Here is a 27,660-nt window from a genome sequence, read left to right as displayed (position 1 = left end):
TTATTTTCAGATCAACATCTTTTATTTAGCAATGTACACATGTAAAAACCAAACAACCCCACTGACCAAAGCATTCACACAGCAGTTTAAACTTGATGTGCTTTTTTTGAACAAGCATAATACAGACAGTATACACAAACAGTAAGTCTGGCACAATCAACAAAGACTAAATGAGTTCAAAGCATCAAACATATCAAATAGCATGACACATTTAGACAACCTCACAGGCCACCACAAAAACACATTCTCCCAGTCATATAGTCAGATAAGAAAAACCAAATGCTTTCAGGTAGAACTGAGTTTAAGGAATAGTTCACCCAAAAATTGATACTGTCATCATTAAAAAGAAGAAGAAGAAAAAAAAAAAAAGCAGCGTCAACGTTCTTCAAAAATTCTCCTTAGTAAGTCATATGGTTTTGAACAACATGAGGGTGAGTGAATTTTCATAAAGTTTTTCTTTTTTCTGGTTTATACTTACTGAGTTGCAATTTTTGTAAAGATAATGGAAGTTAAAAACAGGAAAGCATCAACTTTGGTATAAAACAAATATGGACATCAGCCAGTACATTCTAGATCTTGCAGGTGTTGTATAATGGGCTGTGTATTTTTGTTATTTGTTTTATTAACTTGAGTTTAACAAGGGGAGGAATGCTAAAACTAATTTATTTTCTCAAAAACTTTAGCAAATTATTGAAATTGCATGGCCCAGTGTTCTATACATGACAAATTGCAATTCTGACAGCCTTTAAAGATCAGCCATGTCACTACTAATAGAGACATTTATTGCCATAGGCAAAATATAAAAAAGAAGAAAAAGGTGCAATGCTGCTAATGTAGTAAATTAATAATGTCAATTTACACTGTACGTCAAATGTAAAAATGTCTTACCTTATAACAGAGAATTTTGGATTGAGCTATTTCTTAAGTAATGCCCCCCTATCAGACTCAAAATTTAATAAGGGGACATTATGGTCAATGTTAGGAGTGCCTTCTGCATTTAAATACAGGAGTGAATCCCCTAATTATTGTTCAGAGTGTAAAGAATAAAGGAGTCACTCCAAAACAGTTGCGATGGTTGACAGTGATAAGCATAGCAATGTTTTGGTGTCTTGCGGCCGTGATTTTAAGTTCAGTTATGTACACACTATGTGGATTTAAAGTAAATGGGTGATTCTCACAAAACCTGTAATGAAAATATACTGGTCCTATTTTACTTAAAATAAAGATAAGAAACAAATAAGAAATTATATTTTGCATATAGAAAATGACACCTTTTTATAGGGCCATTAAGATTATTTTCACGACAGTTATGCACATTTTACTCTCTGATTCTTATTACCACAATGTGAAAAAGATGTTCATGATGTTATTCTCATTACTGCAACATGAAGAGAAAAAAGATGATAAAATATATACATTTTAAAGTATTTATACATCATAGTAGTACTCCCGTGTTATTGTATTATATTATTCTATTTTATTGTTACAGTAATGAAAATCACCAAAGAAATGGTGTTAAATGTGTCCTGAAAATAAAGTCAAAAAATTTCATGGTTCTAAATGTAGGCTTTATTTTTTATGCAAAAAAAAAAAAAAAATGACAGATTCCATGAGAATCACCCTGCATGTGCTTTAAGTAAATTAAGATGTAAAATGCAGTTGTAACTCCCATAAACGATTCTGCCGTTTTTAGACCTGTAGCTCATTTGATTAGTTCCAAAACGGGCTTAAATTGTAAAATGTTGCATATTCTTCTTGGTCTAGTTTTGCTTTTACAAGGCACCATTTAAAAACGGACCAAAACTGTGTTCATAAAAGTCACACAAAAGCAAACTGTCCCCTCACTGGTCAAAATGTTTGTGCGCTACTCCGGGATTTAGCTCACATTGATCAGGGATGCAAACTCATTAGAGGTGAAAAAGGTGAGAAAGTCATAGTAGGTGTTCCAAATGCATATTTTCAGTTGAATTGTTTGTTGTATTTAAAGCTTCTTTTTAAGTGTTTAGGCTTAAAATAACACAAGTCATTTTAATAAGGAAAATGTAGAACATTTTACCAAACAATTTGGGCAAAGTAGCTTCAGAAATGGTGACTTTAGCTGAAAGGTGAGTTGTTTGCATCCCTGACTGATATACCGGTAAAAATGATATACCTATAAAAATGTGTCAACCGGTAAACATTTCGAACATGTTTTTGTGCGGATGCGAGTACGATTTCCGTGTTCAAACATGTCCAAATGAACTGAACTAAGGGAGAAAATGCACCAGGTCCCGAGCCAGGTGTGAAAATGCCTTATGTTCAGTCATGAAACTCTAAATAGTCTTTTAAATAGGTTATCTGTTAGCCAATCGGCTTACATACTGTACGGACCGAGCTGAAAGGTCCTTTGATACATAATCTGTTAGCCAATCAACTTGTGTTCTCTCTCTTTGTTTAACATTTAAATTGCATCAATTGTTTGCAGGAAAGCAAGTTACACTGCAGTGCACTATGATAGTTTTCTCTCTGAAACCCTCCTCCTCCCCAGCACCAAAATATCTAATTTACCCCCCCAAAAATTTCTTGAACAGTCTCTGTGGGTTTTAACAGACTCTTCAAGGAGAGCAGTGTGGGAGTGTGCAGAAAGAGAGACGAGGAAAGGCAGAGGCTACGTTCACACAACAAGCCAAAATGCAGATTTTCTGCTCAAATCAGATGTTTTTGTGAAGTTGGTCACATGACGTTAAGCGTGGACCTATCAGACACTGGTCTGAACAGGCAACGCTCCTAAACTAGCCCGCATGCATAAAAGATCCTACTCTTGCATTAAAACATCATTAAAAAATTACCATGTTTTGTTATCATATATAGATTAAAAGAACTTTGGACTTCCATTCTAAAATCTACACAATAGCATTAAAGAAATGTTTCAGGTTCATTACAAGCTGAAATTGACAGCATTTCTGGCATAATGTTGATTACCACTAAAAATAATATCGACTCCTTTTATTTATAAAAGGCACTTACAGTGGAAGTGAATGGGGCCAGTGAATTGACGTTAAAATACTGTTTTAAAAGTATATGCACAAATGTAAACATTACGCATCTTAACATTAAAGTGTGATAAAATCAGGAATTTACCTGCGTTACGGCATTTTCCAGATACAGTGTTTACTGCCATTATGTCGTCATTACAACGAAGCTGCAATATCGGATATAACTTTATGCAGATAAGGTCGTTAAGCCATTTTATCACACTAAAATCAAGTTAGCACATAAAATATTCACAACTAATGGCTATACTTTTAAAACAGTGTGTATTTTAACATTTATCGATTGGCCCCATTCACTTCCATTGTAGGTGTCTAACTGTAACTGGTTTTTTTACTAAATGAGGGATGAGTCAATTTAAAAAGTTAATTTATATTGTCACTTTCTATTGTTACTAGTGATAGACTGATAAATACTGGCCGATATTTGGGGCATTTTCAGATTTCCAGTATTGGCTGTATGTCAGCTAGGCTAATTAACAGCCATACACCACATATTGGTTTACCACTAATTGCTGCAGTTAAAAGCAAGTGCTACTACATTCAATAAACATAGTATATTTTAGTTCCTTTCTGTGTAATACTTCATGTAGTGCAATTCATACATTTTGGTTTATGATTCAAGCATAAATCAAATGTGCAAATATGATGAAGGTCGAGTTATATTTATGTAAAATTTAATGACTGAATGTATTATTACCTGACTGTTCATGAAGTTATATTGCAAGTAAAGATACACATCCAGTTTATTTCCACATATGAAACTGGCCCAAATCAGAATTGAAAAATGTCAGATTCAGAATGACTATTGCTGTTCTAACAGTCATCCAAAAAAAAAAAAACACATCTGTCTCACATGTGAGGGATAAAATCAGATTTGGGTCACATTCAACTGTCAGCGTAGGCAGAGTTTTGAGTGCCTGTTTGATAGCTTGCTGTCTTTCTATCCCGCTCCAATGGAAATGTCCTAGAACACCCCTGTCCACTTTGATCACTCTCACCACCAAAATAGCGCACACTTCTTTTTTCCCTCCAACAACCACAAACACACACATTCACTCTCTGCTATTCCCTGGTGGCTTTCAGAGACACTCTTTGCCTTACAGCCAAAACCAAAGGAGAAGACAAGAAACCTTGTGAACCAATTTCAATTTTTTTTTGTCCTCTATTTCGTTACTAAGAGGGTACGTCTTGATGGCTCACTACAGTCATGGCCCACTCTTCTATACATTAACTCTGACAAAACTGGAGAATATGGTTAGTAATTTGAGTTTTCCAGCTATGTCTTTAAACAATCAGTAACAGTTTTGCTCTCTCCCTTATTTCATGTGAAAAAAACATCCTTTGATTTGACAATTCAATGTTTATTTATATGTAAACTGGAAAAACGTGTGTGTGTGTGTATATATATATATATATTGGATGTGAAAGTATTGTTGATCCCATGACTAGGGTCAGCTGTTGTTTAAATTTGGTTCATAACAATACTGCGAGGAGCTCAGGTTTTAAGAAAGTGCAATTTAGAGAAGAAATTAAACCTATTTACACTAAACTTGGACCTCCTTATCCATTATGGGTGATTATCGGCAAATGTCCAGTTGAACTACCTGATGTGGCTATAACAGAAGCAAATGTGCTCCTTAATGGCCCTAACTGGACAGGAATGAAGAGCTGATGTGTCCACACTGTGATAAAGACTGAAATTCTTAATGTCTTTCACACAGGCATGTGGTACAGCAGGAAGAAAAGTATGTCAGCAAAACAGGGTTTAGCACCACACCACACCAATCAATAGCAGATTCAACTGAAAAGATCATGGAATTATTATTGTCATGAAAACAATGCTTCATGTGCAGTAGTTTGGGTTGCCTTCTGCCAGAAGAAAGGCTGTTTTCAGGTACCTGTAAAGGACCAACAAAAGCAGCAGCTGCAGTGCATCATGGGTAACAGTCTTGCTGCCCACAGCAATACACCAAGTCTGTTATATACAAACGAATATGGATCTGCTATATGAAGTCCTGATATGTTGTTCACAAGGCAAAAAAAGCTTTCTTGCTGCTCTTTATTCAGGAAAACCTCTCCAATACTGCAGTCTTTTTCTGTCTCAGTACTCCCACTCATCCGTCTTCATATCCAGGTAACTAAGGATATTCTGGGCGTGTTTAACAGCTTGCTTCCGTGCATCTTTTGTCCCCTGGTCACCCTGAGGGTCTACAGCATCAAGAGTCAGAAGTTGTTTGGTCAGTAGCTCTTCCAGTAACATGTAACTCTTGTCAGCTCTCTTTCCGTCAAAGCCCAACACCTGAGCTTGGAGGTCACACAGGCTGGCTAAAACGCGCCACACAGCTGCATGTGGCGGGGGCTCCTCTGGCCCTGGGTTACGACGTCCGAAGGCTTCCTGCAGGTCTAGGTAGGTGATGAGCGCCTGAACTTCCAATACAGCCCTGCGACGAGCCTCCCGAATGCAGGGGTTACGGCCTGTTTCCACCTGATCGAGGTGAGTGAGGAGACCTTGTAGCTCCGTCCCCTGTCCTGTGCCACCATACCGAAGGACCTCCTCCCGCAGCACTGAGACACGCCCCCTAATTGCCTCGATTTCACGAATTGAGTCATTCTGTGCTAGATCATACCTGGAGGTATAATAAATTGAGTTAACACATAGAAAAAAGAAAAAAGTAACTCTAATCTTACATTAAAAAGAACTCTAATCCACATACAATACCTGAGACAGTATAACTGAACAGCATCCTTTCTTTTACTTGAGGTCTTAAAGGAATAGTTCAGCCACAACTAAAGAAATTCTGTCTTTATTTACTCACCTTTCTGTTGCTCTAAACCTGTATGCTGTTATTTTTTCCATGGAACACAAAAGGAGAATTTTTGAAGACTGTTATTGAAGCTCTTTTCCATACAATGACAAAAAACAAAACAAAAAAAAAACACACCATAAATGTAGTCCATATGACTTCTATATTCCAAGACTTCTGTAGACCTACGACAGCTTGCTTTGAGGAACGGACCAAAATTTCAATAATCACTGAAAACCTACCCTTCCACAGCAGCTTTTTTTTTTTTTTTTTTTTTTTGGGGGGGGGGGGGGATTTTTTCCCCTTTTTCTCCCAATTTGGAATGCCCAATTCCCAATGTGCTCTAAGTCCTCGTGGTCGCATAGTGATTCGCCTCAGTCCGGGTGGTGGAGGACGAATCCCAGTTGCCTCCGCGTCTGAGACAGTCAACCTGCGCGTCTTATCACGTGGCTTGTTGAGCGCGTTGCCACGGAGACATAGCGTGTGTGGAGGCTTCATGCCGTCCACCGCGGCAACTAATTCACCATGCGCCCCACTGAGAACAAACCAAATTATAGCGACCACGAGGAGGTTACCCCATGTGACTCTACCCTCCCTAGCAACCAGGCCAATTTGGTTGCTTAGGAGACCTGGCTGGAGTCACTCAGCACGCCCTGGGATTCAAACTAGCGAACTAGCGAACTCCAGGGGTGGTAGCCAGCGTATTTTACCACTGAGCTACCCAGGCCCCCTCCACAGCAGCTTTTAAATCTCATTCTCCATTTGTCATATACAAACTGAAACCAATGGTGTTTTGCATATTTTTTTGAATCAGATGTGAATATAACTGCAGAGCTTCGCTAAAAGGGAAGATTGTCAGAAATAACTTAACTTAAATTTCAGTCCATTTCTTACAAATCTACAAAGCTTTTCTTTGTGAGGATTCAGAAATTTAGCACATGAACTTCCTTTATGGTGCTTTTAAAGTGTTTTTTTCTGGAGCTTTGCAGATGTGGTCACAATGAACTAGAGGCCAACCGATATATCGATTTTATCGATTAATCGGCACCAATTATCTTATATACCAATTATCTTGTCGAAAAGCCTGGTCCCTCGTAAATCTCAACCTTCACCATGGAATCATGTAATTAATTATGGTAATCTGAGATCATTACCCATTGATCCCCATTACGGCAGCCACAAAAATCACACCTTCAAATTTACACTGTGCCTTGTTAAACTGTCGCTCTTTAATGGGTAAATCATAAGTGCACCATGACATTATCATTGCCAAAAATCTGGACATGCTTCTTATTACTGAATCATGGCAAGTGCCCAATGACTTTGTTAATCTAAACCTGCTTTTGCCGCCTGGATACACTCATTTTTCTAAACCGCATCCCCAACGTAGAGGTGGAGGACTGGCTGTACTTTGCTGTGAGAATATTAATTAATATTATCTCTGTGACTGAGTTTCATGATGTCTCCTCTTTTGAGTATCTAGCCTTAAAATGGTTGGTCATACATCATTGTCTGTCATCTTAATCCATTGACTTCCAAAGTCTCATCCTGATTTCTTCTCTGAACTTAATGAATTACTTACTATTATTTGTGCCATGCCTTCATCTGTTATTGTACTTGGTGATTTCAATATACATGAAAATACTGCTCAAGCTAATGAAATGATGTCAATATTTGAATGTTTCAATCTTATTTAACATGTTGATTTTGCAACTAACTCTAGGGATTATACATTGGATCTTATTTGTACATCTGGCTTATCTAATGTCTCAGTCTCTGGCTCTCACTTTGTCTTTTCTGACCACAAATTCATAGACTTTAGTTTCAGTCATCCCACAAATAGACCATGTATGAATAAATTGTTGTCTTACCGTAAAATCATCTTGGTTAACCCAACATCTTTCTCTGTTTCTATATGTGCCTCCCCTCTATCAGACTCTTTATTATCTCTCTGTCCACCAGCGGTCTGCTCTATCTATAATTATGCTATTTCTAAAGCGCTTGAGAAACATGCTCCCATCAAGATCAGACTGGTTCCCTCTACTCGTGCTGCACCCTGGTTCACTCCTGAGCTCAGGGCTATCAAAACTGTAGGTCGTTGCCTTGAAAGACCATACCAGAAAACTGGACTTACTGTCCACTCTTTGGCTTACTCAGAACACCTGCTTAGCGATCAGGCTGCTCTAACTACAGCACGCTCATCATATCTGTCTTCTTTAATTAATAACTCTAAATGCAGACCTAAGGCACTCTTTAAAACCATAAGCAAACTCATTAAGCCTCCTGAACATGCTGTCTCTGGCTCTGATGAGCTTGTGAATGGATTTCTTCAGTTTTACACAGACAAATGAAAGTCTATTTATTTGTCCTTCACAACTGATACCTTAAATACTCTTCACACTTGGTCAATGTCACCCAACTCTAATGGCTTTCTGTCCACTTTTACTCCAACCAGTCTTTCTGCAGTTTGTTATTTAATTATGAAGTCTAATTCTACATCCTGTCAACTTGACCCTGCTCACACCTCTCTGCTAAAAATGTGTGTATCAGATATCTCATCTACTATCACACATTTGATAAACTGTAGCCTAGCTTCTGCCACAGTCCCAGTAGATCTGAAAACAGCTGCTGTCTCTCCAATTCTAAAGAAACCTGGTCTTGACCCATTAAATTTCAATAATTACAGGCCAATATCAAATCTGTCCTTCTTATCAAAAATCTTAGAGTAGTGGCCACTCAACTGCATTCTTATTTACATTCTAATAATCTTTATGAACCTTACCAGTCTGGTTTCCGCACATCACACAGCACTGAGACGGCTCTTCTCCGGGTAGTTAATGACATCCTCTTGTCTAAACAAATATTTAAATTCTTCTTGATCTAAGCTCAGCCTTTGACACTGTCTGTCATGATATCCTTATCTCTCATCTCAGCTCTCACTTGGCTTACTTCTTACCTCACTGACAGAAAATATTTCATTACTATACAGAAGTATAAATCTATCACTGCTCCTTTCACACAAGGTGTTCCACAGGGTCCAGTCCTTGGACCATTACTGTTTATTATCTATATACTCTGACTTGGTCACATCACCCATAAACATGGCCTTAACTTTCACTGCTACGTTGATGACATTCAAATTTACTTCACCGCCAGTTCTGACTCACCTTCTCCTCCTGCTTCACTCATTGCATGTATTAGCGACATATTAGCATCTTGCCCCAACTTATTTGTCTGATTTACTTCACCCATATCTCCCACCTCGGTCTCTCAGATCCTCTGAACTTGGTCTTTTGTCAGTTCCTAGATTTTAACTGGCCACAGTAGGTGGTAGGTTATTCTGTGTTGTTGCTCCTAAACTGTGGAACTCACTACCTCTTAATCTTTGCAATATCTCCTCTTTAACTGCTTTCAAGTCTCAACTAAAAACATATCTTTTTTTTCTACACATTTTGACTTGCCATCTCAGATTTAACAGATACTTGATATTAATGTCTTACCTTTCCTCTTAATTTGCCGTTTTGAATAAAAAAAAAAGTTACTTATGAATTTGTGCAGTTTCGAGTTTCTATTTTCGGTTGAGGGGCATCCAATTTGTTCCAGTCAGGTTATAAATATGAGCGCTCCGAAGAGGTTTTGTTGCCAAGTAGATAAATAATCAATAGTCAATCATCGGTAGTAAATCATAATTTGATGTTAATACCATCCTTATGTGAAAATGCTACCTGAGTTTTTGTTTTGCTAGGCCAATCACTTGAGTCAGATGACAAAGAGTGAGCACAATACATTGATTGAATGCACGCACACAGGAACGCTCCGTTTCCGATTTTATATATATGTTTTGACTATAACGTTTCCCAAACGTTTCTCCACTCTGACAAAATAAACTTATTTCCAAGCTTCCTGCATTATGACGTAGTTATGGGCAAAACTTTTCCTACCTTAGTTATCATATCAGCAAAACCTACTATCGGTCGACCTCTACTGTGAACTATCGCATGTAAAAGAGTTGCATGAAGAATCTTCAGAAATGGTTCTTTTGTGTTCCATAGAAAAAAATATCAGCACATGGGTTTGGAATTACATGTGGACGAGTAAATATTGACATATTTTAGCTTGTGTTTGTGTGTATTTAGTGTTACCTCCGTGTGTCATTTCCCTCTCCCTCCAGGTCCAGATGTTTCAGCAGGCCATTGATCTCTTCCACCACTTGTTTCCTGTAATTCCTGACAGCAGCATTACTAGACACATCCAGGGCATCCAGTTCCACCAGCAGCTCTGTAAGGATTCGTGCCAGGTGGGCACAGCTGTCACGTCCACTGAGACCCATCAGCAGAGCCACTTCCTGACACCGGGCACCACTCACCTACATGACATTTATTTAATTAAGCTTTTCTTTATCCTAATATCAGCACTGTTTAAGTTGTTTCATGGCTAAAATCAGAACATGATTTAAAAAAAAAAAAAAAAAAAAAAGAGAATTTAGAGTCGTCAAATCATATTTTTATTTTTAAATTGTATGGACCTACAGAGCTGAAATATTCCTCTAAAAATCTTAGTTTGTGCTCTACAGAAGAAAAAGAGTCATACACATCTGGGATGGCATGAGGGTGAGTAAATGATGAGAACATTTAAATTTTTGGCTAAACTATCCCTTTAAGATCAGACTGAAATGATCAGTCGGCACGCTGCATGAGTCTGTTTTTTCCCCGCTTTTCTACTGTTTCAACTGCGTATATTTTACCGTGGGCACACGTTTTCTCTCTTTTTTCTCCGCTTGTATACATCTCACGTCTCGACTGCGTGGATTTGTTTTCTCCACTGTGTTTTGCACGGATTACTGCATCAATCTCAAACCTCTGCTGATCAGGAACCCCATCAAACCACATCGATCTAAAAACCTTGCCGCTCAAGAACAACCATAACAACAACAACAACAACAAACAATTGTGGTAAGTCATGACATCCGCTCATGTTATTTCTTCCTACACTGCATGTCACATGTTTACTATAGCTTCTTCCGTCAGCAGTGAGGGATTTACATGTGATACATGTATGGAATTAGTCAGGCTGACGGAGAAGATTTATGAGTTAGAGACATGCATCCGAAAGCTAGTGGAGGTCAGTGAGAAAGAGAAACCGGTAGATACTGTTTTGGATGTGGGTAGAATATCGAGCAACACACACACTTTGGTTCCAGCTGTAGAGCCCCCGCAGCAGGGCGTTTGGGTGACGTCTCGGCAGCATACTCGCTTAGCAAAGCGACACCACTCTCCCGTTACTGTTAGGGTTTCCAATCGATTCTCCCCACTCAGTGATGCACCCACTGAGAATCATTTTGAAAGAGCCTTGGTCATAGGTAATTCTATTGTAAGGAATGTGGAAATAGAGACTCCAGCAACCATTGTTAAATGCATTTCCGGGGCTCCAGCGTCTGACATCAGATCAAATTAACAAGTGCTGGCTAATGCTTAACACAGATTTTCTAAAACTGTTATTCATGTTGGCACTAACGATGTCCGGCTTCGCCAGTCGGAGATCACTAAAGATAATGTAAAAGGGGTGTGTGAACTTGCAAAAATTATGTCAGACACTGTAATATGCTCTGGCCCTCTCCCTGCTTGTCGTGGTGACGAGGTTTATAGTAGATTAGTGTCACTGACCGGCTGGATGTCTGAGTGGTGTCCGGAGAACAGCATAGGATTTATAGACAATTAGACGAGTTTTTGGGGTAGACCTGACCTGCTAAAGAGAGACGGACGCCAACCCTCCAGGGAAGGTGCCGCGCTCCTCTCTAGTAATTTGGCTCATAGTCTTAATAGTGATAGTATTTGACTAACTGGGGCCAGGTCAAGAAGCAGACAAACTGGTTAAACCAAACGTCTGCTAGCTGCCTTGAAACATCACAAAGGTCAAATAAACTACAACACATAGAGACTGTATCACCTAGATATCATATGGAGACCGTGTCTGTTCCCCGAACTACCAAACACAAACCCCTCACTAAATCATTTAGAAAAAATTTGATTAAGGTCAAACTTTAAAAAAAAAAAAAAAAGGAAGATAAACATCATATAAAAGGTAGGGATACTAAACATTAGATCTCTTTCAACCAAAGCTCTAATTGTAAATTACATTATTACAGATCATAATTTGGATGCACTCTGTTCGACTGAAACCTGGCTTAAACCAGATAAAATATTAGTTTAAATGAATCTACTCCCCCAGGTTACTGTTATAAACATGAGCCTCATCTGAAGGGTCGAGGAAGAGATGTTGCCGCACTCAGATTTATTTGATTCTTAGTGAATTTGCAAATTTTGCAAATCAAATCGTGTAGTTACTGTAGATAGAGCTTTAATTGTTGGTGACTTCAACATTCACATAGATAACGAAAATGACACATTGGGATTAGCATTTATTGATATTCTCAACTCCCCTGGAGTCTGAAAAAATGTGACCAACTCATCGCCATAATCATACGCTACATTTAATTCTGTCATATGGAGTTGATGTTGATACTATAGAAATTGTACAGCAAAGCAATGACATCTCAGATCATTACCTCATCTCTTGTTTGTTGCGATCAGCTAATGTCACTCAATCTACACCATGCTATCGTTTAGGTAGAACTATTCTTTTGACCACTAAAGATAGCTTCACTAATAATTAGGGATGCACCGATACCACTTTTTCTCTTCCGATTCCGATATCGGAAGAGTTGGTGTAATTTAGTCCGGAGAATAGCTGGGATGATGGTGTTGAAAGCCGAACTGAAGTCCACAAAAAGGATCCTTGCGTATGTCCCTGGTCTGTCCAGATGTTGCAGGACATGATGCAATCCCATGTTGACTGCATCATCCACAGACCTGTTTGCTCGATAAGCAAATTGAAGGGGATCTAGAAAGGGTCCAGTGATGTCCTTCAGGTGGGCCAACACCAGTCTCTCAAATGACTTCATGACCACAGACGTCAGGGCGACAGGTCTGTAGTCATTAAGTCCTGTGATTTTTGGTTTTCTTTGGGATGGGGATGATAGTGGAATGTTTGAAGCAGCATGGGACTTCACACTGCTCCAATGATCTATTGAAGATCTGTGTGAAGATGAGGGCCAGCAGGTTAGCACAGGATCTAAGACATGCAAGTGAAACACCATCTGGGCCCTGTGCTTTTTTTTAGAGTGGCTTTGAATAAAATGCACGAGTCGTATGAACTACTTTAATTGTGTTTTTATGGTTCTTTTATGTCATTTTTTTTAGCTTGACAGTAACGAACATGACTAACACACAGTATTGGATTTGGATCGGGCTCGTCGGACCTATACCCGATCCGTCAAAAAGCTTCAGTATCGGAGCACATACCAATCCAGGTATCGGATCGGTGCATCCCTACTAATAATCTTCCAGACTTGTCTCACATACTCAGTAAGCCAAAAAGTCTAGAAGAACTTGATGTAATAACAGAAAATATAAATACAGTCTTCTCTAGCACTCTTGATAGTGTCGCTCCCCTTCAATTAAAGAGAATTTAAGAAAAAAGCCCTGTACCATGGTACAATGATCACACTCATGCTCACAAGAGAGCAGCTCGGAAAATGGAGCACAAGTGGAAGAATACAAAATTAGAGGTATTTCACGATGCATGGAAGGATAGTGTCTGTAGCTACAGACAGGCACTAAAAGCTGCCAGGTCAGCATATTATAGCAAACTTATAGAAAATATCCACAACAATCCTAGGTGTTTATTCAGTACTGTGGCTAAATTGGTTAGGAATAAAACATCGACTGAACCAGATATTCCGTCACAGCACAATAGTAATGACTTCATGAATTTCTTTACTAATAAAATAGACTTGCATTAGCATGATTTAGGTCCTATTTATTAGACCATTACCACTTTGTATGTGTAAATGAGGAAAGTATGGAGTGCCACAGGGATCAGTTTTAGGGCCTCTGCTTTTCTCCTTATTTATGCTTTTCCTTGGGAGATATTATTAGGAATTGTGGAATAAGTTTCCACTGTTATGCCGACGATACCCAACTTTATATTTCTTCTAAACCCAACAAAATTTCACAATTCTCAATAAAATCAAAGATTGGATGGCCACAAATTTCCTTCTACTCAATTCCGACATAACAGAGGTACTAATTATTGGACCAAAAACCTCTAAAAATAAGCCACTAAAATATAATTTGACTCTCAATGGATGTACTGTTACGACGTCTTCTACAGAGAAGATCTTGTGTGTTATATTTGATACCAATCTGTCCTTTGAAAATCAAATTTCCAATGTTTGTAGAACAGCATTCTTCCACCTCAGAAATACTGCTAAGTTACGACACATGCTCTCTGTTGCTGATGCCGAAACACTAATTCATGCGTTCATGACCTCAAGACTAGATTACTGTAATGCATTATTGGGAGTATATACTGCAAGTTCAATAAATAAACTTCAATTGGTTCAAAATGCATCTGAAATATGATAATTTTAGCCCCATTCTGTCGTCGTTACATTGACTACTGTATTAATTATAAAATTCTGTTAATTACATACAAACCTTTGAATGGTCTAACTCCACAGTACTTAAGTGCCCTTCTGTCACACTACATTCCATCACATTCATAACGATCACAAAATTCTGGCCTGCTAATAGTTCCTAGAATATCAAAATCCACAAAAGGAGGTAGATAATTTTCCTATTTGGCTCCTAAAATATGTAATATCCTTCACTGTTCGGGACACAGACACACTCACTCAGTTTAAGTCTAGACTAAAGACTCATCTATTTAGCCAGGCATACACCTAATTTACCTGCCAGTTGAACTTCGATGCACCTCACTGATCTCTGCCTGCATCACCTTGGTCTAATGATGGACTACACTCTTGAAATGGAATACACAGATGATCAATTAATTGCCAACAAATGCCTTCATCAGCCAACTAACAAAGGACAATGCATCTATGTGAACTTCTGCAGTTAATCTAGGATGGACTTCAAAGACATTAGTCATTCATCTTACAGTTCATACAAAATCTTTGTTTAACCACTGGCCCTTAACACTTACTTAGTTTACTAATTTTAAACCATGACCTGCACTGACTGCACACAAATAACTAATATTGGCATTATATTCATGTTGTTTAGCCAGAGGGGAACTAGCCCCTACAGTGAGCCTGGTTTCTCCCAAGGTTATTTTTCTCCATTAACCAACATCTTATGGAGTTTTGTGTTCCTTGCAACAGTCGCCTTCAGCTTGCTCACTGGGGTTCTAAATACAATTATTTAATTATTTGTTTGTACACAATTTACAATCATATTTAATCAAATTACACAATGATGACTCTAAGACTTTATAGATATTACAGTTTCATTGTCTGTGAAAGCATGATTTTCTGTAAAGCTGCTTTGAAACAATATGTGTTGTGAAAAGCGCTATACAAATAAAAATTACTTGACCTGACCTTGTTAAAAATAAACTTCAGTTGTGATTTATGAATGTTCTAGTATGTTTTCATAGTACAATACTTGAATCTTAAAAGATCATGGAAACTTTGAGGGCCTATCAGGCTAATCAGCCGAGGAGAGGAATAAGTGCGGCGAGATGCGGCAGTTCGAGAGAGAGAGAGAGAGCCATACGCAGCTGCCGTGTGTGTTTATGTTTGTGTCTTTTTGTTTAATTATATATTATTTTGACTGTTCAGCCGGTTCCCGCCTCCTCCCTTACATTGAACCCTTGTAACATTTGTGCCGAAGCCGGGGAAGGAGGAGGGATGCGCTGTCGTGGAGTCCTCGCCACTGCCATCCACCCAAAGGAGCAGCCGCGGCCATCCGCCAGGGGACAGAGGAGTTGCTGCTGACCGCCTGGATGCAGAGGAACGGCCGCCATCAGTGAGGGAAGGAGGGGCTCACTACCGGCCTCCTGGAGCGGTGGAGCCGCTGCCAGGGGCAGGAATGCACGGCCGGCCCCCAAACAGGCTAATCAGCCGAGGAGAGGGATAAGGGTGGCGAGATGCGGCAGTTCGAGAAAGAGAACCATACTCGCTGCCGTGTGTTTTTATGTTTGTGTCTTTTTGTTTAATTAAATATTATTTTGACTGTTCAGCCGGTTCCCACCTCCTCCTTTCCACTGAACCCTTGTTACAGTAATATTAACACTTTAAAGATGAATATTTATTTTGCAGAATACCACTCACCTGCGCCATGACTTGATTAATACGCTGCACGGCCTCATGTGTGTCATCAGACAGCGGTAGTGCCAGTGTATGAGTGCGTACACGACCCTCCAGTATTTCTTGTACAGCACAGACCCGCGTCAGTGCCTTGTAACGTGCCTTACGGAGCGGTACGCTACCACCTGTCTTCACCTGAGCCAGCCGCATGGCCACATCCTGCACAGCCTCCACTAGCTCCTCACTTATCTCAAATGCATCTAGAGCCAAGCCTTGCCGGAACGGCAACACAACCCCCTCATGTAGCAGCCTCTGTGCCTCCTGGGTCAGCTCCTCAATGGCCAGCCGTGATGGATGCGTAGCGTTGCCCTCCAAGTACCGAAGCAGACCCTCCACCTCTCCTGCTGCACGCTTCCGAGGCTGCTGGAGCTCCGGCCGGCCCTCCGTCTCCACCTGGTTCAGGAAACATAACGCTTTATCTTACTAGGTAATTTTACATTAGTTTTTTTCAACCTTCAATTGAACTAAATCTTAAGACATAACTCATAAGATATAATGTCTGAAGATATCTGAACAACATTTCTAAAGGGGAGCTGTGTTAGCATGACTGTGTGAAATCACACATATAGATATGAATCTGCTACATTTCCACCCTGACAATGTGATTTGAATGCATATGCCCTTTATGAACCCTCTAACAGTGTTTCCTGACCTTATCGACCTCTAGTAGTAGTCTGGTCAGCTCTCGCTCCAGTCGTTTGTATTCTCTGTCGCTCTGCAGGCCACTGAAAGAGCACACCTGAGGCCCCAGACTGGCAATCTCCTTCTGCACTTCATCCAGCCGTATCAGGGCTGGGTGCTGGCCAGGGTACGGGCCCTGGGGCCCTCCATAACCTGGAAAGGGTCCTGGAAAAGGTCCTGACATCTGTTGAGTCTGCGGCTGCTGACTGCCATGATCCATTGTCCTCTTCCCACCATCAAAGGGTTTCCCAAACAGGCTGACAGAAACAGAATTTAAAGCCGGTCAGACGTGCTATGGAAATAACGAACATATGCTGTTGGGATGTGAGATAGATATGATGTGATATGAAAAAAGTAGAAGAGAAGCTGTTTATATGTTTGAGGGAAAATAAAACAAATTAGTAAAGTAAGATTTTACATTAACTAGAAAAGTTAATCAAGATCGATGTTGGCCTGAAAGTAAATATAAAAAAGCCTTGAACTTTGAAGGTTATTTTACTCTGTTCTTACAGACAGAAAGACAGACAGACAGAAAGCAGCTTAAGGGGTCTTTCAAACTATTTTGGTCTGTCTGATGGTTTTTCAATGTTGCACTGCATCTCGCTGCTATTTCAGTCTCGTGCAGGATCATCAGGCTGGACACGGTTTCAGTGAAAAAAAATTAAAATAAACGCATCGTGAGACACCTACGGTTTGTTCTATTCGTTACGCTGCATCAAGCTATTTTTTAGCACAAGAATGGGTTCGGTCTGAAAGGCCACGAAGCACGTTAAAGAACTTGTGTGTGTTTATATTCTAACTGTTTCACAAAATGAGTTTGAAATCATGAACATGAACAATCATGTTAATCTCAAGTAAATCTATTGTAGTTTTTTTTAAATATTTGTTCGTCCGTGAAAGGAAAATTGTAAGGCTTATTAGTGAGAAAAAATTAAGTGTACTAAGTCAGAACAACCTGAAGGACTGTGCCGAGTTTGGTCGATGTAATTAAAAAGTTTAAAAGCTTTAGGATAAATTAGACATTTTCAATGGGATATCTGATCATCCGCTGCAGATAAAAAGCAAGTCTGATTAGTTAGGAAAAAACAAACAAGGACTGTGCTGAGATTGGTGGATATACTGTAGCATGAAATTTCTAGGTAAGAGTTAAGAGTCAGATGGCATTTTTGAAAAACTCTTAACCCAAGTTTGTACACTGTAAACCCTTATGTTGTCATTACTGGAATAATCAAGTCTTAATTAAACATTACTGGAAATGTCTAGTTTTGGGCTCATAACTCAAGTACAGGTGCATCTCAATAAATTAGAATGTCGTGGAAAAGTTCATTTATTTCAGTAATTCAACTCAAATTGTGAAACTAGTGTATTAAATAAATTCAATGCACACAGACTGAAGTAGTTTAAGTCTTTGGTTCTTTTAATTGTGATGATTTTGGCTCACATTTAACAAAAACCCACCAATTCACTATCTCAAAAAATTAGAATATAGTGACATGCCAATCAGCTAATCAACTCAAAACACCTGCAAAGATTTCCTAAGCCTTCAAAATGGTCTCTCAGTTTGGTTCACTAGGCTACACAGTTATGGGGAAGACTGCTGATCTGACAGTTGTCCAGAAGACAATCATTGACACCCTTCACAAGGAGGGTAAGCCACAAACATTAATTGCCAAAGAAGCTGGCTGTTCACAGAGTGCTGTATCCAAGCATGTTAACAGAAAGTTGAGTGGAAGGAAAAAGTGTGGAAGAAAAAGATGCACAACCAACCGAGAGAACCGCAGCCTTATGAGGATTGTCAAGCAAAATCGATTCAAGAATTTGGGTGAACTTCACAAGGAATGGACTGAGGCTGGGGTCAAGGCATCAAGAGCCACCACACACAGACGTGTCAAGGAATTTGGCTACAGTTGTCGTATTCCTCTTGTTAAGCCACTCCTGAACCACAGACAACATCAGAATCTTACCTGGGCTAAGGAGAAGAAGAACTGGACTGTTGCCCAGTGGTCCAAAGTCCTCTTTTCAGATGAGAGCAAGTTTTGTATTTCATTTGGAAACCAAGGTCCTAGAGTCTGGAGGAAGGGTGGAGAAGCTCATAGCCCAAGTCGCTTGAAGTCCAGTGTTAAGTTTCCACAGTCTGTGATGATTTGGGGTGCAATGTCATCTGCTGGTGTTGGTCCATTGTGTTTTTTGAAAACCAAAGTCACTGCACCCGTTTACCAAGAAATTTTGGAGCACTTCATGCTTCCTTCTGCTGACCAGCTTTTTAAAGATGCTGATTTCATTTTCCAGCAGGATTTGGCACCTGCCCACACTGCCAAAAGCACCAAAAGTTGGTTAAATGACCATGGTGTTGGTGTGCTTGACTGGCCAGCAAACTCACCAGACCTGAACCCCATAGAGAATCTGTGGGGTATTGTCAAGAGGAAAATGAGAAACAAGAGACCAAAAAATGCAGATGAGCTGAAGGCCACTGTCAAAGAAACCTGGGCTTCCATACCACCTCGGCAGTGCCACAAACTGATCACCTCCATGCCACACCAAATTGAGGCAGTAATTAAAGCAAAAGGAGCCCCTACCAAGTATTGAGTACATATACAGTAAATGAACATACTTTCCAGAAGGCCAACAATTCACTAAAAATGTTTTTTTTATTGGTCTTATGATGTATTCTAATTTTTTGAGATAGTGAATTGGTGGGTTTTTGTTAAATGTGAGCCAAAATCATCACAATTAAAAGAACCAAAGACTTAAACTACTTCAGTCTGTGTGCATTGAATTTATTTAATACACGAGTTTCACAATTTGAGTTGAATTACTGAAATAAATGAACTTTTCCATGACATTCTAATTTATTGAGATGCACCTGTATATATTCAAGTTCCTTGAACTTATTTTTCTTAAAAAAATAAATAAAACAAAATCATAAACTATTAAGTACAAAATTGAGGCTATGGGCAATGCTTTGCACTTGACTTATTTAATTATGCTTCCTTGGTCAAAGGGAACATATGAGTGCGTTTAAGGTTGTGAGACCCCACGCCCACGTGTGGACATTGTATTTTGGCTTCGCTATACGCAGTGCATAATTAAAATTAATTTAAACCAACTGAATACTCTTCACAACACTCTAGACTGCCATTTAAAGGGTTAAACTTCTGGCACACCGAGTCACGTGACACAACAACATGATGTTGATTTCCGTGAAGCGTTTTACGAGCGCAGAGCCAACAAAAGAGCTTCTGGTAAGAAACCTCTTCAAGTTTTTCATTTAAACCTGTTTGGGTGTAAAAAGTAGCAGCTCTAGTTTAGTTCGATATGACACATTTTTCGTGCGTTAGCGCACTGATAATCACGATGTCCACATATGTGGATTTTGGGACATTCCCTGAAAAGTTGAAAAAACATGCTAGTTATTTTTAATAACTTACAACATTAACACATCTGTGGGTCATTTGTCTTTATTTTAACATAAATTTTGCTATATTTTATTTTGTTATTAAAATTGGTTTATCATTAACATTGGTAAATGCATTCCTATATTCACTGTGCATTTTCACATTGAGAACCAATGGGTTCATCCAAAAGCTGAAAATTGTTGCTTTCAGAGGCTTTATATGGAGTTAGGATAAAAATATGGTGCATTTCAAACTGTTAAGAGACCAGTGCAGACAGACAGCACACTGGAGGTTAAGTCATTCACTAAATAGGGAACAAGGGAGCATCCTATAGCTCTCTATGCAGCTAAGTGCATTCAATCCTAAAATCTGATCAAAAAGTTAAAAACATTATTTTGAATCAGAATTAATTATTCTAATTTCTGATATAATGTCTGTAACATCTCAAAAACACGAATAACCAACACTCATGGAAACATAAACAATTTGATGGAAAAAAAAATAAAATCTGACTTTCTATGGCTTGGTATTATTTAAAATGTTACAACTAAGTCCCACTGTCCACATATGTGGACATAATTTTTTTGTAAAACCATTTACTCTAGAATTTTTTTTTTTTAATTTGTTTTGCTTACTTGTTAGGTGCTACTTGTTATAAATAAAAAGGGAAATGGAAAATGCACACAGCAGTCACGCTCTAGTCTCAGGAGGTTAAATAGTTGTTATTGAGAATTCAGAGATTTTAGCTATTTTGTAGTATTATTTACATTTTTTTGTTGCAAAGAGTTTGTGTGATGTCACCATTACATTGATCTGTGTCCCCTTTGGTCAAGTTGGACCCTGTTAGCACTATCTCAGTTCTCCTTGTGCATGTGCAACTGAAGTACAGGTGTCTATGCATTTCTGTGGAGAAATAGGTTAAGTAAATGACCTAGAATCAGTTATAATCTTCATTATTTAAGCTGTAATTGTATGACCTAAATTTGAGTCCATTCAATTACATTTTTTAAGTAGAAACAACAATATTTAAATAGTAAATCTGAATTGTCTACTTGGATCCAGTTACCTTAATTTAAAAAGTAACATTTATACAATCACCAAGTAAAGTTAACTTAATTACACACGTTTTAGAGATGCCATTACTCGATTCAATTGAGAGAACAAGTTTCCTCAATCGAGTTAAGTGAACTTAGTGTTTTCAGTGCAGAATACTTTCTGTAAGCCAACAAACATGGGAGTAGCAACAGAAGTGATGTGACAAACTAAAAATATTGAGAACAGAAAAAAGCTATGATCCAGGTTTTCTGAATGTGGTAAGATCATACGATGACTGAATCTGTGAGGAATGCAGGAAAGAGGATCTGTATACTGGATGCAAGTGAGCAAAGGCTATAGGTGTTGCAGAGCTGTGATGACTAAGACTGATGCAGACAAATGTTTTTTTAACTACACCCATGATAACATGACCAAACATGACACATGGAGTACCATGACCATAGGATCAAAAACTCTCAACGCTTGAAAAGCAAACTAAAGAAGTAGAAATTAACAATGATCTGTCAGGAATGTTAATGACAATTCATTCCTGATGATTCTGAAATTCTGAAGGCTCATATACCTGGCTTATTCGGCTCATCCAATGCAATAACTGGAACTCAAGCATTTTGTCTTTCTGTAATGAAGCCAATGCAGCGCTGGCAAACGTGATTTTGACTGCAACAGTCTGGTCCCAACTGGAAGAGCTAATTTTGAATTACACATTTGCATTTCAGGAAACACAACTTACTTCCTACCTGGTGTTGTCATAACACAATGTGGCCATGTTGAAGAACAAACATCTTTTCACTGTGAGATTAACCATTAAAAAGTGGCACAATATGACTAGCAGGTGTTGTCAGACCAACGAGACTTACAAGCCCAGCTGTAGAAGGAATTGTCCAGTGGGAAATAAAGTGTCCTTACGAGGAGACTCGCTTCACTGATTACAGCCCATTCACCGCTATCTTACCTCTGCAGATTTAAAGTCCTTAGAAAATATTTTGCTGGCAGCCAACTGCTGCTATTCCCCAGGGAAGTGTCTATGACGTCACAGATAGGTTAGGTCATATTCATGGTCCTTAAAGAGACAGTGTCCATTTGCACACTGATTTGATAAAAGGCATTTACCAACATAGTGTCAGGGAAAGTAAGCAAAAATGCAGCATATGTGTTCCTTATTTCAAAAATAAGGTTAGGGTTAGCTCTTTGCTTAACATTACATGATCTTAAATGATAATACAAGTTAAAAGAATAATCTGAGTTAAATTCTTTGCATGCCACAGATACTGTAATTTACCACAGAAAATAATTTTGACTCATCAACTTTACATGAAACAAACTTCACTCACAGCAATTATGTTGATAACGCTTGACATACCCATAAGTTCATCTGCAACAAAAAGTAGTCACACCGCAACATGTTGATTTAGACAAATGTAATTTTTATGCTTTGATACCTCAGAATTACAGATGTTATGATATCCTTTGAGTTTATATAACCAGGTGAACAAGCAGACCTTCATGAGAAAGAATACTAATGGCAGTGTCAATAAAAAGGATTATGCCACCTTACTTATAAGCACACAATGAGAACACACAGTACGCCTGTTTAAGCCAAAGCCAATGTGTGAACCAGCTCGACCAATTCATTGAAAACAATCGACTTGAACTATTCACTCACAAATCAGACATTACTACAGTTTGCAAGCTAGTTTTACTCTATGCAAGAGCAATCTCAAGCCAATGAAATATTCAAACGGTTTCAACTTTTCAATGACTTTTGAAATTTTATTTACTTCCACAACTTTTCCAAGCTTGGGAAAAAAAAAAAAAAAAAAAAAAAAAAAAATCACACATTTAAAAAGGCTTCATGACCTGGATGAAGGTTTTTCATGATTGTGGAAACCCTGTTTAAGCAAACTTTCACCACCTTAAATATGCATTACACTTCAAGTGTTTCGATCTAACAAAAACATTGAAGACATTTCTGTATCATGTTTAGCCTTAAGGATACTCCTTGATCTTGGTGCTGAGAGTGGGAAACACTCAGACATGTTTGAGGGAACTTGTCATAAATAGTTTATCTAGCTTGTTGAATTTCTGCTTCCCACAGCTGAGCAATAATACAACATTCATTTGACATCATGATGTGATTTTAGGAGAGGGAGGAGAGCAGGGTCAGCTAAGGATGAGTCAGTCCCATCATCTGTCCAGATGCTCCACCTGCTTTCCAGCTTCCTGTCTCCCCCCCTCTATCTTTCTCAGTTATGCAGTAAATTGGTCACAAAGATCTCTGATTATAGGGTGGCAAGCAAACGTGCTCAGTACAATAGCTTTGAATTATGAAATTTGAGTGGGGCGAAGCAGGTGAAATGCCATCAATGCCAGAGCTTATCAGTGGGTATAAATGCATCACTGATGCGTTTACAGTTCATGGAAATCTCTCACATCATGGTCAATCAAACAAACACTTCTTGGACTTGAATAGTTAAGCCAAAAATACATTTCGGTCATTATTTACTCACCGTCATGTATTTTCAAACCCATATGCAGCTTCTTTTATTTATTTTTTTTTTCAAAGAACACAAAATCTTTTACGAATCTCCAGTGTCGGCTCACAGTGACCACTGTTGGATAAGTTACTCAAAAAAGTAATTCACTACAAATTACGAATTACTACTATAAAATTCTAATCAGATTAAGGACTTTACAGATTAATTGCATTACTAATTTCTTTAAAGTTATTTTCTAATACACTTTCACAGAAAAGCTTTTGTTTTTCTGCTCATTGGGCCTCATTCATGAAACATTTTCGGAAATATACAGAATGAGTAATCCGCACATAAAATGAACCTTCCCGAAAACTTTGCGATGTCTTGCACAGCACGATCACACAGGAAGTCGGCATGTTGTTTCCGAGAGTTTCAGTACCCTAGGATCAGCCACATTATGCTGACTCACCGACAAGCACTATAGATGCTCGGATCGATCGGCCACCAATCGGTATCGGCTAATAATCACGTCCTATGAGTCTATCGGTGATCGATAATTTGGCCGATCACATAAACCGATCGCTTATGTTGCAAAAGATGCGCGCGGCTCCTTTAAGACTTCAGCAGCACTGTCATGGCATCACGTAGTGTGATGTGTTAATGTGGCGTTTCACACGCGACAAGGCACAGGGAAAACCGGCGCGAGTTGTGAAGCGGTCCTTATTATCGTTAATTGCGGCAGCTTTTCAGTCTCTGCCGCTCATAGGCATCTCAGTAATAACGCGAGTTACAAGATGTGGTGTAATTCAAACATCTTTATTAAATATCTCCCGATTAAACAGCATTACCAATACAGCATCTGTAGAGTCCAGAAACATGCGCTCTTTCTCCACTTTCCTTTCATCTCTTGCCCTCATGAGAGAGAGCGTGTTCCCCTCATTAAAACTCAATAAAATGAACAATTAATACAATCATCCAACTAAATGAAAAGGCAGGGAAGGAATTTATAAACATAATAAATCTTTATACAATATTAAGATACCATAATATAATGTATTAAATATAATGCAAATATAAAACAAATCAAATAAGGAATAATAATAATTATATGAAACAATGACAATGAATTAATAACCAAAAATGTCACATTACGTTTAATTGCACCTATGGGTTATCAGTGTCTTCAGTTTGACACTTAAGCTTCATTTTTTTATAGGGCTATTTATCTTAATAAAGAGAATATTTTGTTAGGCTATACTTGTTTTAAAGTCTTATTAAAAAATATTTTTTAATGAGCCTTTTAAACTTTTTTGTGTCAGCAAAAAGTAGGCAAAGTGATATTAATGGGAAGAGGAAAATTTTATTAATAGTGACAGTGTGCAGAAAGCTTATATATAGCCAGTTATGACGGAGATCCTGATAAAAGGTGAAATGATCGGTATTGGGAACAGTATCGGCCAATCAGGTGAAGATCGGTGATCGGTATCAGCTGTAAAAATCCTGATCGGAGCATCCTTAACAAGCACCTTCTCCTATCAGACATTTTTGCATAGGCTCCAGTGTGTTTACCGTGAATGGAAGTGCGCTACGTCAGGAGCACAGGAGACCCGGGTTCAGATCATGCACTGCAACAAGGAAGTAATCGCGGGCGCATAATCAGTGACGAACATGATTCGGAGGTTGCATTTTCACTCCACTGATGGTTAGGTTTAGGTTCGGGGATTATAGTGAAGAAAATATGCATTCCTCTACAGCTAAAAACAACTCGCGTTTGGCGCCCCTCTGTGGACATTACACCTTGAAAATGGAGGTCACAATTGCCAATACACCCAACAACAAGGCAGTATTTTGAATTCCTGTAAGCACAGACCGATTTTAGCTAAAGAAAGGTCAACCTACTCTTTTCCGATTCCACAGTGAGATCAGTCTGGTCTCGAAGCATCTGCTTTCTGCTCTATTCATGGAGCTGTGTCTAGTTTTTTTTTTTTAAGTGGAAGGACGTATTTGGTGTGAATGGCCCCTTACAATATTTTTGTGTGAGGAACAGACTGAATTATGTCGCTATTCACTGTCACATTCTTCCTTTCCATTGACGCTCCGAAATATTATTTGAGTCTGCAATCATTTAAAAAAAAATTTGACGCCAAATGCCATTGGTTCTCATGTGTCGTAACTGAACAAGGGCGAGTCAGTTTGAATATGTGGAACGGAGAACAAGACTTGAGAGCTGCAGCAGAGAGAGGTAGATTTTCAGTGAATTATGACTTAAATTTTGGTCTGTTCCTCACACAAAGCTATTGTATGCCTTCAGAAGACTTGGAATGCAGTGCACAAGTCACATGGACTGTTTTAATGGTGTTTAGTCCCTTTTAGAACATGGCAGATGTAGTCACTAAGAACTGAAATTGTTTGAAAAAGAGCGGCAGGAAGATTCTTCACAATTTCTCTTGTGCTCCACAGAAAGAATAACAGCATAAGAGTTTGGAATGACATGAGGGTGAGCAAATAATGACACAATTTTCAATTCTGGGTGAACTATTCCTTTAAAACTTAAGCATCAACATTACAGGGAGGGAGCTCAGATTCTGGAATTATCCACAGCAGCTATGATGCTGATGTTACTGGCGGGATAAACTACAACTGTCTTCTGTTCATAGCAGCTGTATGCAATGCACGTCTCATCATCAAAATCATAAATTGTGCCTTATACCTGTATAAAATATATCATATGAAGTACACAATTTATAAGGCTGAGTTCTATTACAAAAATGCACAAGTCTCACCAACACAATTTCACGCCGTCTCTGCATTTACATGAATGAAACCACCATCGAAGGACATTTTTATTGCTTCTGAACACCTGCCAATCCTACCCGACACGACCAAACCATGTCTCACCACCTTCCGAGATGCGCAGGATGTTTCTCACCTTTTCAACGCGCCGAAAACGTTCGCGCACATGTCTCGCGAGCTCCGTTTCCATCAATTACACTACTGTAATAATCCGAGCGTGGCAACAGTCCAGTAATTTCTGGATCGAGTTGCAATACCACTGGCACAGACTGGGATGGAGAGCAGCAGAAGCAGCATTACATCGGTATGGACTGGATTCCTGCCCCTCCCTCATCTAACATATACTGGGGAGACCATTTCTCACATCAGGAGGGGGCAGTGCTACAGTAAAATATTCAACTTGACCGCGTTCACGCGATGAGCATATAAAACAATCTCGCGCGTAACCTGATGTGTGTCACATTTTTATAACACGGAAAGGACTGACACACCTCCCTTTGAATTTCTGATGACAACATGTAAGCGGGGAAGTCAAAATGTGAGCTCCCTTCTACAACACAAAGTGGTTTAATCTTTTATGCACAATAACGTCAACGAATGTGATGTAAACGTAGTAGCTGTGTTGAGCGAAACAATTTAAAACGACTCAATTCGCTGGAAATAATCGCGTCCTTTTCAACCACACAAAGACACTGCTGATGTGGCAGTAGCGGATCTCTTTAAGAGATCACAATAATGTATAGTGGAGTTTATATATACCTAGGACATAATCATATAAACACATTTCTCATTAAACAGGATGTTTTAACAGGCTGTCCTTCCTACCTGCATAACCAGCGGACAGCCATTGGTGCGCCTGTTTACAGCTGAAAACAACGCAATTTATCACTAAACAAACACCGGTGATGCATGTCGCATGACATGAACCTGCTGGGCAAACGAGAACGCATGTTGGGTTTACGAGAAGTTTGAATTTATTAAAATATAAATAAATAATAAAAAAACACGTGTCATAAATAAATATACAGATTTTAAACAAGCGTCAAATATCAAGGTTTATAATCTGAAATTGCCAAAGTATGTTGCTATTTAGTAACTCGCGGAATATTTTGGTCGTCCAGTTTGATTAAAAACGGAAGGAGATTGCGAGTTTCAAAATACGTAATTTTTATTTTGTAAATATAAAATGTAAAC

General features: G+C 38.8%; 1 protein-coding gene across 4 annotated transcripts; it reads right to left on the bottom strand.

Annotated features, from left to right (window-relative positions):
* Positions 1-27,384, bottom strand: LOC127412098 (BAG family molecular chaperone regulator 5-like). Of its 4 annotated transcripts, none has more exons than XM_051648175.1 (5): positions 27,292-27,384; positions 16,720-17,005; positions 16,032-16,460; positions 9,979-10,202; positions 1-5,659 (listed from the first exon to the last, which is right to left on the bottom strand). In XM_051648175.1, the coding sequence occupies exons 1-5, from the start codon at positions 27,312-27,314 to the stop codon at positions 5,134-5,136; spliced, it is 1,488 nt and encodes a 495-aa protein (XP_051504135.1). In that variant the 5' UTR covers positions 27,315-27,384; the 3' UTR covers positions 1-5,133. The 4 variants fall into 4 exon arrangements, with proteins under 4 accessions (XP_051504135.1, XP_051504134.1, XP_051504137.1 ...); XM_051648174.1 differs by lacking the exon at positions 27,292-27,384 and adding an exon at positions 26,603-26,710; XM_051648177.1 differs by lacking the exon at positions 27,292-27,384 and adding an exon at positions 22,057-22,161.
* Between the last annotated feature and the right edge of the window lie 276 nt (positions 27,385-27,660).

The sequence above is a fragment of the Myxocyprinus asiaticus genome, chromosome 21 (assembly GCF_019703515.2).
Source record: "Myxocyprinus asiaticus isolate MX2 ecotype Aquarium Trade chromosome 21, UBuf_Myxa_2, whole genome shotgun sequence".
Classification (NCBI taxonomy): Eukaryota; Metazoa; Chordata; class Actinopteri; order Cypriniformes; family Catostomidae; genus Myxocyprinus; species Myxocyprinus asiaticus.
This window is presented reverse-complemented; position numbering and strand designations above follow the sequence as displayed.